The 17,807-nt window shown below is 36.8% G+C and overlaps 1 protein-coding gene across 6 annotated transcripts in view; it reads left to right on the top strand.

The window, feature by feature from the left end:
* The window catches only part of ABCA12 (ATP binding cassette subfamily A member 12), a 176,191-nt gene that overhangs the window by 119,246 nt on the left and 39,138 nt on the right, over positions 1 to 17,807 (top strand). For 5 of the 6 annotated variants that reach the window (XM_036319527.1, XM_036319526.1, XM_036319525.1 and 2 more), the window contains 10 exons: positions 5,357 to 5,686; positions 6,671 to 6,740; positions 6,829 to 6,963; positions 7,985 to 8,140; positions 9,012 to 9,198; positions 11,749 to 11,967; positions 13,209 to 13,405; positions 14,067 to 14,227; positions 15,778 to 16,014; positions 16,351 to 16,501. In XM_036319527.1, the coding sequence (XP_036175420.1) occupies positions 5,357 to 5,686; positions 6,671 to 6,740; positions 6,829 to 6,963; positions 7,985 to 8,140; positions 9,012 to 9,198; positions 11,749 to 11,967; positions 13,209 to 13,405; positions 14,067 to 14,227; positions 15,778 to 16,014; positions 16,351 to 16,501 (1,843 nt within the window). The remainder of the gene's footprint in view (positions 1 to 5,356; positions 5,687 to 6,670; positions 6,741 to 6,828; positions 6,964 to 7,984; positions 8,141 to 9,011; positions 9,199 to 11,748; positions 11,968 to 13,208; positions 13,406 to 14,066; positions 14,228 to 15,777; positions 16,015 to 16,350; positions 16,502 to 17,807) is intronic. The other variant, XM_036319528.1, reaches the window with a different exon arrangement.

The raw sequence follows: 17,807 nt of genomic DNA, 5'->3' as shown, positions 1-17,807 counted from the left end.
GATTTATAGACTAAGAATTTTATGTTATGTTACTGTTAGGTTAGTAATATAACAATGGAAGAGAGTAGCTAGGAGGTAAAGCATGATCTCTTCTTCAGCATATTCTGCATCATTATCCCCAAATCCAAAATATATTCTTTCTAGAATTTATGAAAAAGCATTATGTGATTTTTGGATTGTATTGGAAAAGGAATTATTTTATCTGCTCATCCTGTAATGAGTCCATTCTTACACTCAAGAGTGAAGAGAAAGCAAAAACATTTCAAAACTGGGGCACAATAATTATTGCAAGTCCTGGCTGACAATCTGAGATAATTGAGTAACCTGTTAATCTACTTATACTTTTCAGACTTACTTTGCTAATGCTGCTAGGCAATTGATTACTTCTCCTTACAAGGTATAAAGCACTGCTTCATATTTGTGTTAATTCAGTGTCAGGCTTCTAAGGTTGTCCTACAGCTTGAACCTAAAGTTCTTACCTTTTCTGTTAAATTCTGGTTGATCTTCATAGCTGCATTTTTAGAGTTCAGTTACAAGTTGATAAATGAAGGTCTCATCAACTGGGTTGAGCCCCATTGTTTGCAGGATTAAGTACAATGGTTTCTTAATTCCTTGGACAATGATTTTGGTTGTAAGTTCCTACCATATATTTTTCTTTCAGGTTCCTAGTACTCAGAAGTGAATCTTCACAGATTAATGGAAAATTTTGAAGTAGAAAACTGTGATAAAATGGAGTTCTTTTCTACTTCAAAATAAATATCTACCTTAAAAATATCACTTGTGGTAGAAATGCACAGGAAACATGTGTGTTATATACCTACATATATAATATATACATATGAAACACACATTATATTATTTTATGTTTAAAGATAATAACTTGTAAGCATCTATGTATGTCACCAAAAAATATCAAAGCATGATAAAGAGTCCTTTCTCACTCAAAGATATGAAAGACATTTTTAACAATGAACAAATGTCTGTTTGGTAGTCCTATGTCTTCATTTTTCAGTCATCCACTTACTAAATTTAACCAGCTGAACTTGGGGGTCACTCATATAATTAAAGATCAGTGAACGTGGAATCAGAGGATCAGGCTTTGAATCTTCCAGTTCCTATCCACTTGGGCCTGATCTCTTTATGAAAATTACCAAGACTTCATTCAGCACTGTATTTCCATAATGGAGCTCTCTTACTGCCGGAACATAGGAGGCATTCAATTATCCACATTTTATCACTTCCAGGGTAATGATTTTTTTCTTCACATTTTAAAGCCTCTGAAATTGGGATGCGTTTGATAGGGTGTCAATTTATTTGGCAGTGATTTTTCTTTCTTCGTTGCATGTAAAATAATGGCACATTTTAAAATCAGTGATGTCCTGAATTCAAAGGAACATGGTCTATTTGTGAGATGAATGGAAGCAGGTGAGGAATGAGTGGAATATTCCCAGTGCCTCCTGCTCAGCCTCCCACCATTGCCCATAGTTCTAAACTAACCTTCTTCCTTTTAAATATAAAAAAGCTGAACCCAGAAAATGAGAGGTGACTTGCTGAAAATGGTGGAGCTAGTTAATAGTAGATCTGGCTAGAAGTCAAGTGTCTTGACTTCCAATCAGATCCTTTCTACACCATAGCTACCTTCCCTCTCACAATGTTATTTTAGTAGCATGGACTCTTAAGGACTTTTGAAGATGATGATAATTTCTTAGGTTACGAGAGATTCAGAATTACTTTTTAATGTCATCCTTTGTATATTTAGTTAAATTCTAAAGCTACCCATTCTTTATTTCCTTCTCATTCCAAATTAAATTAAAAAGGTAGCGCGCGCGCGCGCACACACACACACACACACACACACACACACACACACACAGAGTCTTTTTCTTCTGTAATTGTTCCCAATTCTGGGCAAGAAAACCAAGTTAGTTGTTATTTCGATAAAACCATTAATCCTTGACCTCCTTGTGGTATGACTCCAGTGAATTCCTTTAACTTGCTAAAGAAATTAACACAAATATTAAAGACAAATAAGTTTATTGAAGAGATTAAGACTGTAGTTTAAAAAATATTTCAAAATGTCTTTCCCTTGGGTTTTGTTCTGCATTCCTTGCTTTTAAAAATCAGAATATTAAAGCTATATAAAAGCTGTTTTTATAATACATGGAAGAGTCCTTTTTCACACATTATATACGTATACTAGTATATGTATATATATGTATGTATTATATATTTGTATTATATATATTCTTCATTTATGGGTTAGTTTGATCTATTTTATTTAATAGATCAAATAAGATTATTTAAGATTTTTAGTCCTTTGGTGCTTCACTTTAGACAACCTTTTATGCTTTTTTTGTCATACACCATCCATCCCACTAGGGGAAATTTGGAACATTTCAAGCAATGATCACAACATCCTGTACATCTTACTAAAAAAAGTAATAAAAATATTGCCCTAACCGGTTTGGCTCAGTGGATAGAACATCGGCCTGCAGACTGAAGGGTCCCTGTTTCGATTCCGGCCAAGGGCATGTACCTTGGTTGTAGGCACATCCCCAGTAGGGGGTGTGCAGGAGGCAGCTGATCAATGTTTCTCTCTCATCGATGTTTCTAACTCTCTATCCCTCTCCCTTCCTCTCTGTAAAAAATCAATAGAAATATATTTTAAAATAATAATAATAATTTAAAAAGGAATAAAAATATCTATTGATATGAGGATTTTTAAAATTGAGTCAGAAAATATTATTCTTTTCAAATTAGTGCTTGGCATACTACTGAACTGAATGTGCAACACATTACTGTCAAGTAAAATATATGAATATTTATGATTTCCTGATAGCACTAATGCCAATCCCTGTGCATAAGCTTCATTTATGCAAAATCTTACAGAATCTCTTTCTTCTCATTAATTTCTGCCACAAACTGGGGCAGACTTTGGCCACTGTCCAGAGGGTTTCCCTTGAGCAGCAGGTTATCAGGTGTTGATGCATTGCCCTGGCAGGTTGGGAGGCTTGAGACATGTGATGCTTACAAAGTTGGCACCTGACACCTGTCACTTTGAGGAGGAACTAACGACATCCAAGAAAGCATAGCCAACCATTCTCTCTGGGCCATCTTCCATCAGCAAGTTTGGTCTTGTTTATTATAACAAAGTTGGCAGGGAATCTGGATAATTTATGGATGACTTACATGCTCTCATTGCTCTGACTCTTTATGAATAGCAGCTGTTCTCCTCATGGCATAAAATCCTAAAGTTTAACACTGAAATTTCATGCTAGAATGTTAAGTGGTGAGTATTTTTTAAAGCACCTAACTCTATTTGTTTCGATAAAAGGCAATAATGAGTCTCTAACTTTTACCAAATCTTGGGAAAAGGAATCTGATCTCGAGTCTCAAAAATTTCAAAATTACAATGATAAACACCTTTAGTCCTGGTCTCCAGGTTTGCCAAATTATCTTTAACAAGGCTAAGGATGGATAATTTTTTAGATTTATAAATATGTTATACTGCAGCTATCAACTGTCAGGGAAGGAAAATGTATTTATACTAATGGAGTCAGCTTTATGCCATGTCCTTGATAGTGTCATGGATATTTTATATCCACTTTGTGAAGTATATTGACACTGTCTCCTACTGACACACAATGGGGGGTAAATATATTTTGTAGACCGCATAAAGTTTGGTGGTGAATATTAGCTTTGGAGTAGCTACATCAGTTCTATAACGCCTCATTTAATTATATTTAAATAGGCAGACACTCACTAAAACAACAACAACAACAAAAAACACATCTTCCATCTTCAAATTACAAATAGCAAGAAAGGCAAATAAAGAGCTAGCACATCATGATCATACTTGAATAGGTGAATATCTCTGAAGTGTAGTCATGAAACATGACACAGTAATTTTCCCAAAGGGGTTGGGGTGCAGAGAAATATTTTTAAAAATAAAGTATGTAAGGATTTTTTCACACCAAAATGTAATTTTGTTTTCAATGATGGGTAAACTTCCCCAGTGAAGCTTTGCTCCATGCTGATTTTTTAACTTTGACCCACACTTCCCTTCCTATGGAAACATAGGTTGAGTCTTTACAATCAAGGGTGATAGGGCCTTGGAGGAGAGAGCAGTAGGGAGAAAAGAGTGTGAGGAAAGGGCAAAGTTAAGAGGAAAAGTCAGAGGCTTTTTCTCAGTGGTGATTAGCTTAAGGCCCACAGCTAAACTGTTGGCAGTCAGGTAGCTGTTTCCATGGTAACAACGGGAGCAGGAGAGTTATCAAAATGTGATAAGTTGCAAAGGCAGAAAGTAAAATTCACTCTCTTGTTTGAGCACATTCCCCCCTTTTTTTTCTAGACAAGTTAAGAAGGTGGGGATTGTAAAATTAGTGGAATATTTCTTTGAGGTTCTTTTTTCTGAAATATCAGATTTAGAAGTTTAATGTTAATTATGAATTGTTAAAACTAGAAACCAGAATATCCAGGTTTCTCCAAATACCACATGTCACCAAATTCAAGACAACCAAGGTCCAGGTGAATTTAAGTCCTTCACAATCCTTTTGAGTTAATGCATAGGCGCATCCTATTGATCTGTTTTTCTATGTTGGTGAAATGCCTTGACTTCTGTGAGTATCACTGTGTTATTAAAGAATATCAATGGAGAAAGAGATATAGATTCTCTAAGATACCTGAGTTCATTTTGAGTGTGTGAATGTCTTTTTGGAAAACAAAGATGACAATCCTGACCTAGGCTGCCAGTGATTTTAAAGATGGGGAAGGTGTGGCAAAAGACAGAAAGTCTCCCTCCAAAAATTTTCCATAATTTTAAATTCTTAGGAATCAGGTCTGTTTTATTTCTCCCAGGAACATGAATACTGATTGTTTAGTAAAAAATATTTAGTTTTATTATATCAGTCCCAACATTGAATTTTACATAAACTATGTTTTTTCAACAGCTGAAAATACTCACGACACATTTTATTTTCATGTAAAATTCTTCAGGGGATACCATACATTTTGATGGTCTACTCTAAAGTAATTTAATCTGGAGACATCAGTTAGATACCAGTTAAAAAATTGAATTGTAAACACACACACACAAATAAAACATTCACCATCCAAATCATTTATTATTTTATTATTTTGGGGCTCTCTGAGGACATACTAAGATGGGCTAGAATAAATGGTCATATTACTTTCACAGAACAAGCATGGACACATACTTGACTTATGAAAATCATTAAGATGCCTACCTAGTTCACATATGTGCAGTGCCTCTTGGGCATTTTTGCATGGTACAGAAAAATTGTTGTTTGAGAACTTATCAGCTTCATCAGCAGCTAACACTTTTTCCTTTTTACAGTACATGAAGATGATGGGTGTGAACTCCTCCAGTCATTTTTTTGCCTGGCTGATCGAGAGTGTTGGGTTTTTGCTGGTTACAATTGCCATCCTCATCTTTATCCTCAAGTTTGGCAATATTCTTCCTAAAACCAATGGGTTCATTCTGTTCCTGTATTTTTCGGACTATAGCTTGTCGGTTATTGCCATGAGCTATCTCATCAGTGTCTTTTTTAACAACACCAACATCGCCGCTCTGATCGGAAGCCTCATATACATCATTGCCTTTTTCCCGTTTATTGTTCTCGTCACAGTTGACGATGAGTTGAGCTATGTAGTGAAAGTATTCATGGTGAGTCAACAGTCACATGGAATGGCCAGTGTATGAGAAAAAGAGATCCTTTTCGGGTTTTGTTTTTAGACTTTCAAACTGAAAAGAAAGTTATTTAAATTTAAAAGTTTAGTGATTGCAATATAAGCTTAACTGTCCTGGTAGTGTTTTTCTACATCATTGCATACCCTACAAGCACAAGACTATGAAGAAGAAACACTTCTCCCACAGTTTCTAAAACCATAAATTGATGCTGTTAAGAAATAGTTCCTGAAGAAAGAACAGTTAAAATGTAATCTGTCAAATTTTAAAGATCATCAAGATTTCTTACTTTAAGGCCTCTATTACTGGAATTATTCTCTCATATGAATGATTTTGATGTTCTCATGACATACAATATAACTTACAGGCATAAAAATAAATGCACTAACAGCATATAATCAATTTTGATTTTTTTTTGCTTTTGAACTCAGAAGTACTAGATTAATTTAAGAATTTTAGTGAAAGGATTAAGATCATGACATTTGGAAAGCAGAAGTAAACCTCTTTATTGACTAAGAAGTTTCCATAAAGAAATAGAAAGTGATAAATAACTTTCATTTAACTTTTACTACTTTAGGTTTAAACAAAATTTAAAATTTTAATTTGTTGCAATAATAAGTATTCAATCAATTGATATTTTAGTGTATTTTCTCATATCACTTCTATTACCTGAAATCTATTTATGAAGTAAAAACAGCATTTGGCTCCTAATATCTGAGCAACATTTAGTAAGTTTAGATCTATATTTTCGATTTCTAACAAGTCTTTTCCAAGTTACAATTTTCTTGATTTTATTTTCTGCTATTCCCTCTTCTGTTCTCTCAGAGTTGTGGCAGGCTTGGTAAGGGACCTCTGTATTTTTAAATACGATTTTAATCTACATATGTCCAAAGTTTTAAGTGCATTAAGATCCCTTTGATGAAACCTGTGAAAACGATCATTGCTGTTTTGTTCTCTTCACAGAGCCTTCTGTCGCCAACGGCATTCAGTTATGCAAGTCAATACATTGCACGATATGAGGAGCAGGGCATTGGTAGGCTCAGTTTCTTTAAAAGTGGATTTTATCTTTCGCCACTGCAATATGTCTCACCCAAGAATAAATATATGTGTTCACTTTTCAGGTCTCCAGTGGGAAAATATGTACAGTTCCCCTGTTCAGGATGACACCACCTCCTTTGGCTGGCTGTGCTGTCTAATTCTAGCTGACTCTTTCATTTACTTCCTTATTGCTTGGTATGTCAGGAATGTTTTCCCAGGTATGAACATATTAATCAGCTACTTCATATTTTCTAGTATTTTATTTACCATGTATAATCTCCAAAAATAAATAGTTAAATTCCAAAATTAACCAGAATTTTCCTAAGATGAGAGGATGTACTTGGGAGTTTCTTCTCTGGTGTTTCTTTATAGGATGGAGTGAATTAAGAAGCATGAAATCCAGTCTTTCCAAATGGGAGTGTAAGGCAAAAGCCAAGTCTCTTAATTCTAAGGAGAATTTACCCAATTCTGATGGAAAATGACTAGTTGGGTTTTTCCCTTCTAGCTTTCAAGTAGTCTTCATTTCTAACTTGCTTAGGAGTTTTTCCATTAAGCCTTGTTTATACTGGTACATTTTTTTGCAAATGAGTAAAAGAGTATTATTCTCTTTATATAAAATTTGTATAAAAGGCAAATATGTAGATAGAAATAAGGTCAGTGGTTACCTGGGACTTGACTGGGAGCAGGGATTATCTGCAAATGGGCGTAAGAGAAGCTTTTAAAGTTATAGAAATGTTCTAATATGTGAATTGTGGTGACGCTTAAACAACTTTATAAATTTACTAAATGTCTGACTCTACTTATAATGAGTAAATTTTATAATATATAATCATACCCCAATGAAGCTGTTCAAAAAGGAAAGGATAAAAGAAAAGCTATCTTTTTACTTTACTTTTTAAAAAAATATTTTTATTGATTTCAGACAGGAAGGGGTAGGGAGAGATAGAAACATCAATGATGAGAGAGAATCATTGATCTCTGCCTTTTGCATCCATAGCCCGGGCATGTGCCCCAGTCAGGACTTGAATCGTGATCTCCTGGTTCAGAGGTCGATGCTCATCCACTGAGCTACACAGGCCAGCTACTTAACTTTGAAAACCGAGACCACTCTTCAGTTTTATATAGTATCAAAAAAAACCCTGTATCCTGAACCATATATAGTAATATGTTGTTTAGCTTCTGATGCTTAATGTTGACAATCAATTAATAGTTATTTTTTCTAATATATTTTTATTACAGGTACATATGGCATGGCAGCCCCGTGGTATTTCCCAATCCTTCCTTCCTATTGGAAGGAGCGATTTGGATGCGCAGAGGTGAAGCATGAGAAAAGCAATGGCCTTATGTTTACTAATATCATGATGCAGAACACCAACCCATCTGCCAGCAAGACAAGTAGGTCAACACTATATATTATTAGGAGAGAAGTGATATAAAACTTACATGACTAGTGATTTAAATTATGCTTTCTTAAATTACACTTTTAATCATGGATGAATATATCCACATATATGTGTTTGGACTCTTATGGAGATTAAATTGTGGCTCCTTAGCTCAGTTGGTTAGCATATGGCACTAATTAGTCCAATATTGCAGATCCCTTTGTGGTCCAGTTAGGCTCACACAGAGAAAAATTTTGTTCCTTGGCCACAATCTGCACCCCTCACTCCAGCCATCTGTCACTACTCACAAGGAGTAACCGAGTAACAGGTATGGATAGCTTAGCACAACCCATTGCCAACACTGGACAAACAGAATAAAACTCCTGTCTCCCTGACATTGGATGAGTAGTGCCATTTTTCTAAAGTAAGGATGACCCGTATAAGTGATCCTTTTGCGATGCTTGAAAGAGATGCAAAGAGCAGTTAATGAACTGGTTTCTGTAAACCACAGATCTGAGCTAATGAGATAGCCTTGTCACTGTAAAATCACAGCTTGTAGACATTTATTTAATAAGTTTGGTATCATATATCCAAACAAACCTTTGACTTGTTTTTTTCAATATTTGAAAATAAGGCAGAATTCAGCATAATGACGCTGTTTTGTGGGACTGCGTTTTCTGACAGAGAAGGGCCTTATAAACCTTAGAGAATGTGGTCCCACACTCTTATTCATTCTTTAACCAAGAGAGGAGTCTAAGCACTATAACAGATCATTTGTTTCCAGAATTATTTTTTATGTAGAGGGTTATAATTTAATTAAGAAAAGTCTAATTTGTGGTTTCTTTCTTAGCGAGCTTACAACACTTCTCTTGATTTCTCTCTAGGTCCTGAATACATGTTTCCTTCCAACATTGAGCCTGAACCTAAAGATCTCACAGTTGGAGTTGCCCTGCATGGAGTCACAAAGACCTATGGCTCGAAAATTGCTGTTGATAACCTCAATCTGAACTTTTATGAAGGGCACATCACTTCATTGCTAGGACCCAATGGAGCAGGGAAAACTACTACCATGTAGGTTACTCTTTAACACTTATTGTCACAGGAGCATGTTATTTAATATTTTCTTACCTCTTTCATAAAATGTAAAGCCATTATAGCTCCCAGATGGATTAAGATGGCTCAACCTGTATACTGAAGGATGGAGTGTAAATCAGAGATCTTAAACTGTGAGCGCAAAGGGCAGGTCAGGCCCACCAGGCAGGTTTGTTTGTTCCACCTAGTGTTGGCCCACCCAGCACTTCTTAAAATTTTTAATTCAGTGCCAATATTTAAAAATAGGGGAGTGTTCTAATAAAAAACAAACAAAAAAACACACACAAATATTCTTGGCATCTCAGATAAAAGGAAGTTTTGGCAACATTGAATCCACAGTCTTGGGTCAGCACATTTGGTTGGGTTTATTAGAGACTTTTTTTCTCTTTTTAAAAATATATTTTTATTAATTTTAGAGAGGAAGGGAGATGAGAGAGAGATAGAAACATCAATGATCAAGCCCACAACCCAGGCTTGTGCCCTGGCCAGGAATCAAACTGTGATCTCCTGGTTCATAGGTCAATGCTCAACCACTGAGCCATGCTGGCCAGGCTAGTGACTTTTCTCTTAAAGGGGGCATCTGCTTTCTGGTTTATCTCTGGTCCCCATCAGCCTATACTATGTCATGTGCCCAGCCTGTTTCACTTATTTGCATTTCTCTCCTGACTCACATATAAGCTTGAGTTTACATGCTCTGGTATAAACACACTCAGCCCCAGCTGTTCCTTCACAGGGAGGCCTCACCTTGCTTCATAAACAAAAGAATCACCAGCTCTCAGATAAAGATTTAAAAAAGACAGAAGAGGTACATGAGCTGGACTTTCTCACTCTTCACTTAACTAGCACTTTCCTGTGTCTGAGTGGAGAAGAGAATCAAATGTTTTAAAATTGACATTGTTTTGACTGTTGTTTTGTTTTGTTTGCTATTCACCTCCCATGCTCCATATTGCTCAGCTGGGCGTCAGCTCCAAGATGCTGTGGGAGCTTGAGCCCTTATTTGAGAAAAAGTGTCAGTGCCTGGATATCCTATTTACTATCACCATGAGTAAAGTCAGTGACTGCCAAAGCATATTCAAATTAACTTATTGTGTAAATAAAAGGGGACAAAGGAAGGTCATGAAACGAGTGAACCTGCAGCCATGTTACATGACCTGTTTAAATTCAGAGTTGCCTTTCTCATGTGAATAGAATGCATAAAAGGCAAGATTTCTAACAGGCAATAGAAGCCAATGAAAAAAGGAGATAGAGAGGCTTTTGAAGAGGTTGTCATTTTAACCAAGAAAGTTACCATCTTACTCTTCTGAATATGAAGCTTTAATATAAAGACTGAAATATGTTATATGTGTGTTTTTATCTTTATTGTTGAAAGTATTGCCCTCTTGTATATGTCCCCTTGTTCCACCCATTGACCCCACCCCAGGCCTTCACCACCCTATTGTCTGTGTCCATGAGTTATGCATATATGAATACAAGTTCTGTGGTTGATTTCTTCCCACTCACTCCCCTCCCTGCCTTCCTTCTGAGTTTTATGCTTCTATGTCTCTGTGTTTTACTGTTTTTATGGGAAGGGTTGCTTATTTTATTGATCCCCTATGTAATCCACATTAGTCACTGAAGTTCTTAGCATTAGTTAGGTACTGACACAGAGTGGTGAGAAAACAGATCCTTTCCCTAACCTCATGGAGCTTACATTTTAGTGAAGAAAATAATTATTAAATAATTTCCCAACTCACTCACCATCTAAAAGATGACAAGAAATGATCTAGGTGAGAATATTCTAGTCACAGAGTGGAGAAAGGGACTTGAGATGGCCAGAGAATATGCAAGGAGTGGAGTTAGAAGCCTACAGCGGCAGTAGGCAATTGATGATGGGGGTTTGCACTGTGGTGGTGGCTGGAAAAATGGAAAGAAGGTGGTGGAGTTATGAGACTAAGATAGGAGAAGGATGCCAAAAACACAGGGTCTGAGGCTTATGCAGCCATGGTATGCATGCATTGTATGGTGAAGGAGGTAATATCACTGAGGGTATGGGTTTGAGTTCAAAGATTGCAAGTCCAGGTTTAAGCAAGTTGAATTAGAGGACCCTGGAAGATATCTCCTGTTGGATTTATAAAGCAAGCCTGAAACTGAGTGATGAGATCTGGACTAGAGATCCAAATTTGAGACTAATAGCCTACCTATAGCTACTATCTGATGCCAAGGAAGTACACAAGTTTGCTGAAGGAGAGATGGGACTGCAATTAAAAAGTCCAACAATTTCTGTCGTTATTACCACCGCCACCCCCCCCCATTTTCATCATCATCATTATGCATATTTATGTAACACTCTTAATTATTAAAAGCTTAAAAGTAATTTTTATTGTTTTATTCCCATTTAATACCATTTTCTTTCATAGTTTGACCTTATCTAAGGAGATAGACTATTAACTTTTTTTTTTTTTTTTGTTACTAACAACTGAGATGTATTTGTTTCTAAAATCTAGCTTCAATGCTTGGCTTACACCTGCTTTATCATTTCTTTATTTCCAGCTCCATGTTGACTGGGCTGTTTGGGACCTCAGCAGGTACCATCTTTGTTGACGGGAAAGATATCAAAAAGGACCTGCACAACGTGCGGAAGAGCATGGGCGTCTGCATGCAGCATGACGTCCTGTTCAGTTACCTCACCACCAAGGAGCACCTCCTCTTATATGGCTCCATCAAAGTTCCCCACTGGACCAAAAAGCAGCTGCACGAGGAAGTGAAAAGGTCAGTGACGGCAAGAATGAGAATGTGTGTGGGTAACTCTTCTCCAAGAGAAGCCAAGCTGTGGTGATAATACCCATAGGGAACAATTCCTCACAAACCAGTTGAGTTTTAGGTTTGTTTGTGTTTTATTTTGTTTTTACTCCTCTGGTATCAAATACATTTAATGCCATATACAAGTATTGTTTAAATGTCTTCAACTCTGGCTCCCATATTGCCCCAAATCCTCTGTTTTTAATCTCTGTGACTACTATGCTGATCCAAGCCTCCTAACTCGACCCCCAGCTTTTACCCTCCATTATACAGTTGATTCTTCAAAGAGCATCCTGGTGACCTGTGTAAACTACAGGTCAGAGCATGCCATCCCTGAGGCCTTACTTGACCTGTTTCCAGTCTCACTTTTGATTCATTTCTTTCTGTTCTCCCAACATTTACTCTGCTCTTGGCACGCTAGCCCAGTTGCACACTTGCTGTTCCCTCTACTTAAAGCAACTTTTCCAAAACATCTATTTGACTTACTCCTCCACTCTCCTGGTTGTTGGCAAAATGTCACCTTCTGAAGAGACTTCCATATATAATGTAAGTGCCTAAAACATCATGCCCCAGGCACTATTACCTCGTGTACCTTTATTCATTCATTCATTCATTCATTATTTATTTAAAATAGATTTTTATTGATTTCAGAAAGGAAGGGAGAGGGAGAAAAAAATAGAAACATCAATGATGAGAGAGAATCATTGATTGGCTGACTCCTGCACACCCGCTACTATGACCTCCTGGTTCATAGATCAATGCTCATCCACTGAACCACACCAGTGAGGCTACATTTTATTGCGTTTATCACCACCTAGCATATTGCATACTTACTTGGAAATATGTTTATCATGAGACACACAGAAATAATATCTTTATGAGTAGGAACATTATCTGCTTACTGCTTTTCCACTTGTACCTAAAACACAGTCTGGCACCAAAAAGTAAAACTCTATAAATATTTGTCAAATGAATGAATAAAATAATGAACCACATATTCCTTTGTGTTGTTTCCTGAGCATTAATTTTATACCTTCAGCTAGATGATAAATAATAGAAAATTATGTCATGAATTTTTAATAGTTTATTGCACCTTGCTGAGCATATAATTGTTGTTTAGTGAATATTTATCATTTAGGGTACTTATTAAATTTTTGCAATATTCTAATGCTCTAGCTGTCAAAAGTAACCACCATACTTTCTTTTTGAAGGACTTTAAAAGATACTGGACTGTATAGCCACCGTCATAAGAGAGTTGGAACATTGTCAGGAGGCATGAAGAGGAAGTTATCCATATCCATCGCTCTCATTGGTGGATCAAGGGTGGTCATTTTGGATGAACCGTCCACTGGCGTTGACCCATGTTCTCGCCGAAGTATATGGGATGTCATATCCAAGAACAAAACTGGTATGAGTACCTTCTTATAACTTCTCCACCCAACAGTCATAGGTTTGCTCTCTGGGATACACACAAACAAACTGAAGCCTTTTTCTGTTTATCATAATCTTCACTAAGAATCCCACACGGTCTCTTCCTTTTCCCAAGTCTTCTCTTTTCCCAGCTAAATTTCTGAGAGAGGGAGTTAATATTAATGTAGTGCCCACTGTGAGTTAAGCACTTAACTGGCCTTTTTGAGAGCATAGAAATCCAATAGAAGTTCCAAATTCTGCCTAGAGGAGCTTAGAATCTAATTAGAGAGACCAAACATACACAAATGAAGATAAACTGAAAACAGACTAAATAAGTGCAGGATGTGAAGCAAAGAGCAATCAGAGTGGAGAGGATTAATCAGAGAGGAATATTCAAAAAGTCTTTAAAATGACTGCTTCATAATGATGAAAGGAAGGGGGAGAAGGGAGGGTGGGAAAGGGAGAGAGACCCCTAAATACTTAGGAATACTCCTTCTGAATTTCTCTTTATTCCTTTTGGAAGCTCCTTCTGTTAGTTTTCCTGGTAGCTCATAAAATGTGAGTCTTTTCATAAATCACAGGATGGACCAGTGCTAACTCTATATATCTTACAACTGTATTTTCATTTTTCATTCTTGGTTCTCCTCTGTGTTTTCAAGCCAGAACAATCATCCTGTCGACGCACCACTTGGATGAGGCCGAAGTGCTGAGCGACCGCATTGCCTTCCTGGAGATGGGGGGGCTCCGCTGCTGCGGGTCACCGTTCTACCTCAAGGAGGCATTTGGGGATGGGTACCACCTCACTCTCACCAAGAAAAAGGTCTGTGGGAGAGAAAATACACCTTATTATGGGGTCATGAGTGAATTTTGTATGAAATGGGCAGAATCTCTCCAACTTTATTCCTTGCTAAAATTCACTATTCATATGTTAGATTCATGTTTTTCAAACTTGAGGAAGCATCAGGACACCTGGAGGTCTTGGTAAACCCAGACTTCTAGCCCCACCCCAAGAGTTTCAGATTCTATAAGTCTGGGATAAGGTTCCAAATTTACTACATTTCTTACTGGGTCCTGGATGATGCTGATGCTACTTGTCTGGGATCACAGTGGGAACCATTGTGCTAGGTAAAGAAAGACTTATTTCCTTAGGTTACTGATGAAGGATCAGCCTTTCATTTTCCCCAGCACTTCATCCTGTAAGGCTAACAGGTAGATTTTTCTACTCTATCCAAAGCAAATTATTATACTTTGTTAGTACAGTTTTGGTAACATTATTATATTTAAAATCTTTTTTTCTTAAAATATTAATATTTATTGCATGTAACATTATTATATTTAAAATCATTTTTCTTGAAATATTGATGTGTATTGCATGTAAATCGCTAATTATTTTGTATCTACAATCTGGTAATAGATTTATTTTTTATAATATAAAACACAAAAATTTTAAAAAAAGCAAATTAAGAGAATATGGCATCATATATTTAATTTCTGGTCAGTACTCCTCAAGTGGCAATGTGGAGACCAACTCAGGCAGACAATTGGTTCTTTTCTTGTACATCTTTGAAAACCAAAAATGCTAAGGATCCCTGTACTGCCTAAAATAGCATATGATTTATCAAATTGTGCAAGATGTATATGATGTCAGTCAGGTTTTGACCATTGTCATTTATTTATCTAATTATCCTGATGTGACTTTCATAATATAAAAAGTAGTTTACTGTTATATTCATTAATGCATTCAAAATTTTTTGTATTGTGTGTGTTATGTCTTATTATGTGCTCTGGACACTGTTCTAGGCATTGAGGATCTTGTAGATTAAAATCGCTGCCCTCATGGAGTTTATATTCTAATGAATTATGAGGAATTTAGATGATACAATTAATAAATATATTATTTAATTTATTAGCAGGTGATAAATACTATGGGTAGAAATAAAGCAGAGAAGGGAACAAGGAATACTTGAATGATGCCATTTTAAATAGAGTAGTAAGAGAAGGAGTCTCTGAGAAGGTGACATTTGAACCAAGAGTTGGAGCTGGGGAGAGAATGAGCCATGTCACACAGTCTGGGGGCAAAGAAGCAATTGTAAAGGCTCTGAGGAAGGGCTGCACCTGAGCCTGAAGAACTATCACACAGAAGAGAGACTGTGGTTTCAAGTGATGCAGAGGATGGAGAAGAGGTTGGAGAAGAGACAGGGTGAGGTGGGAGAATGGAGCCAGAATAGTTATTTGCATACAACTATAGGGACCCCTAGTGGGACAGGGACCCCTAGGGGTGGACAAAAAGAATGCACCACCCTCTGATTAGGGCCCTTGGACACTACATGTAAAGACAAGGGAGTATTTAACTGCTGTTTTTATCTCTAGAGTCCAAATCTAAATGCAAATGCAATATGTGACACGATGGCTGTGACAGCAATGATCCGGTCACACCTCCCTGAAGCCTACTTGAAGGAGGACATCGGGGGAGAGCTTGTTTATGTCCTTCCTCCATTTAGCACCAAAGTCTCAGGGGCCTACCTGTCACTCCTAAGAGCGCTGGACAACGGCATGGGTGACCTCAACATCGGGTGCTATGGCATTTCAGATACCACCGTGGAGGAGGTACATCCGGACATTTCTTAAAGCTGATATAACTTGCTGTATTCTTAAAATAATATGTTTTTTTTTAAAAAAAAAAAAGAAAGAAAATTTTTTAAAATTAACATGTCATAAAATCTTAAAATTATCTCAATATAATTCTTTTGTAAGACTGACTTCTAAAAAAACACACATGTTGCTCCAATTAGAGAATACCTATCTTTTACATACAAATATGTTCAATTAAAGTCACAATTGTCTCAATTAACATGATAAAAATTCAAAATCAAAATTGACCCTAGAAACTAGAAAAGATATGCATATTTTATGTTAACAAAGTGTTCTGTCTTTTCTTTCCAGGTCTTTCTGAACTTGACTAAAGAGTCGCACAAACCCAGTAATATGAGTCTTGAGCACTTAACACAAAAGAAGATTGGAAATTCCAGTACCAATGGCATCTCAACTCCTGATGATTTATCTGTGAGCAGCAGCAACTTCACAGACAGAGATGGTATAAATCTAATCACATATTTTGCTTAATGTCAGTAAATGATATAAATGAGACAATCACATGACAGATTTTAAATTTTAAAAACTCAACTTTACATTTTTTTCCTAAATTAAAATGATGAAAGAAATATTAGCTTTCTCTTTTTAACGTAAAAACATGTTTACTTAACCAAATCAAACTCTCTAAAAATGTTTTGAAGAATGTGAAAGAATTTTCTTGTTAGGGCAGGGATGAGTATTTCTCCACCCACCAGTAGTCATTTTTAAGATGTAATTTACTACAATCTCAGATTTGTGTTCAACAAGTTAAAATCCTTCTTGTAACTCGTGCTATTCCACAATGAACAAAGTTACGTTCACTGACTATTATTAGACACTAAAGGCCTGGTGCACGAATTCATGCATGGGTGGGGTCCCTCGGCCTGGCCATTGATCAGGGCGGATAGGGGCCCGTCTTGCCCAGTCCCGATGGCGGCCAATCGGGGCCGGACAGCCAGGGAGAGGGACCACGGGAGGTTGGCTGGCCACCGGAGGTTGGCTATGGGAGCACACTGACCACCAGGGGGCAGCTCCTGTGTTAAGCGTCTGCCCCCGATGGTCAGTGCGTGACATAGTGACAGGTCAACTAGTCGTTCAGTAGACCAGTCATAATGGTCGCTTAAGCTTTTATATGTAATTTTTAAAAGTTAAAAATATAGTCATCACTCCTTTTGGAACTCATTGGAAAACATGTCTAACCTTCTCACCTCTCTGAACAATTCAGGTGCTGAGAAAATTCAGGCTCTGAGAAATGCTTTTGGAGGAGGGTCTCTGAATTGATGAGGTTGGACCTAATGGCTCTGACTCTAAAGTAAGAGGGCCCTCCTCCATGTTTTTCACACAATATACACTTGAAAAATTGTGTTTCTTGACATGACTTTGAAGAATTGAGCTCTTTTGAAAATGACTTTTATTCTGTTATTCTATTTCTGACAGTTAATTTATTCCTTTGAAAACACTATTTTTTTTAAGGAAGCATATAGTAAAATGATGTATAAATTATGGAGTAGTCATTTCAATAGTTTGCTGAAATTTATAAAAGTCTTTAGGAACAGAACTTTTCATTAAACATTTGCCTAGCTTCAAAACTCAGAAAAGGCAATCTCTAATGTTTGTATAATTCTGGAACTTGGGAGTCTCATTTGTCCTCTGCCATCTTCCCCATTTATCATCTTTTGGGGAAAGAGCCGTTGAGTCCATGGAATTGAGGACTTTGAAGGTGGTCAGTTGCTTCAGGAAGTACATGTTCTGTATTTGTCTCATAATTT

The sequence above is a fragment of the Myotis myotis genome, unplaced genomic scaffold, assembly GCF_014108235.1.
Source record: "Myotis myotis isolate mMyoMyo1 unplaced genomic scaffold, mMyoMyo1.p scaffold_m19_p_8, whole genome shotgun sequence".
NCBI classification, from domain to species: domain Eukaryota; kingdom Metazoa; phylum Chordata; class Mammalia; order Chiroptera; family Vespertilionidae; genus Myotis; species Myotis myotis.
Note: the sequence above shows the minus strand (reverse complement) of the source record. Positions and strands in the feature narration are given on the sequence as shown.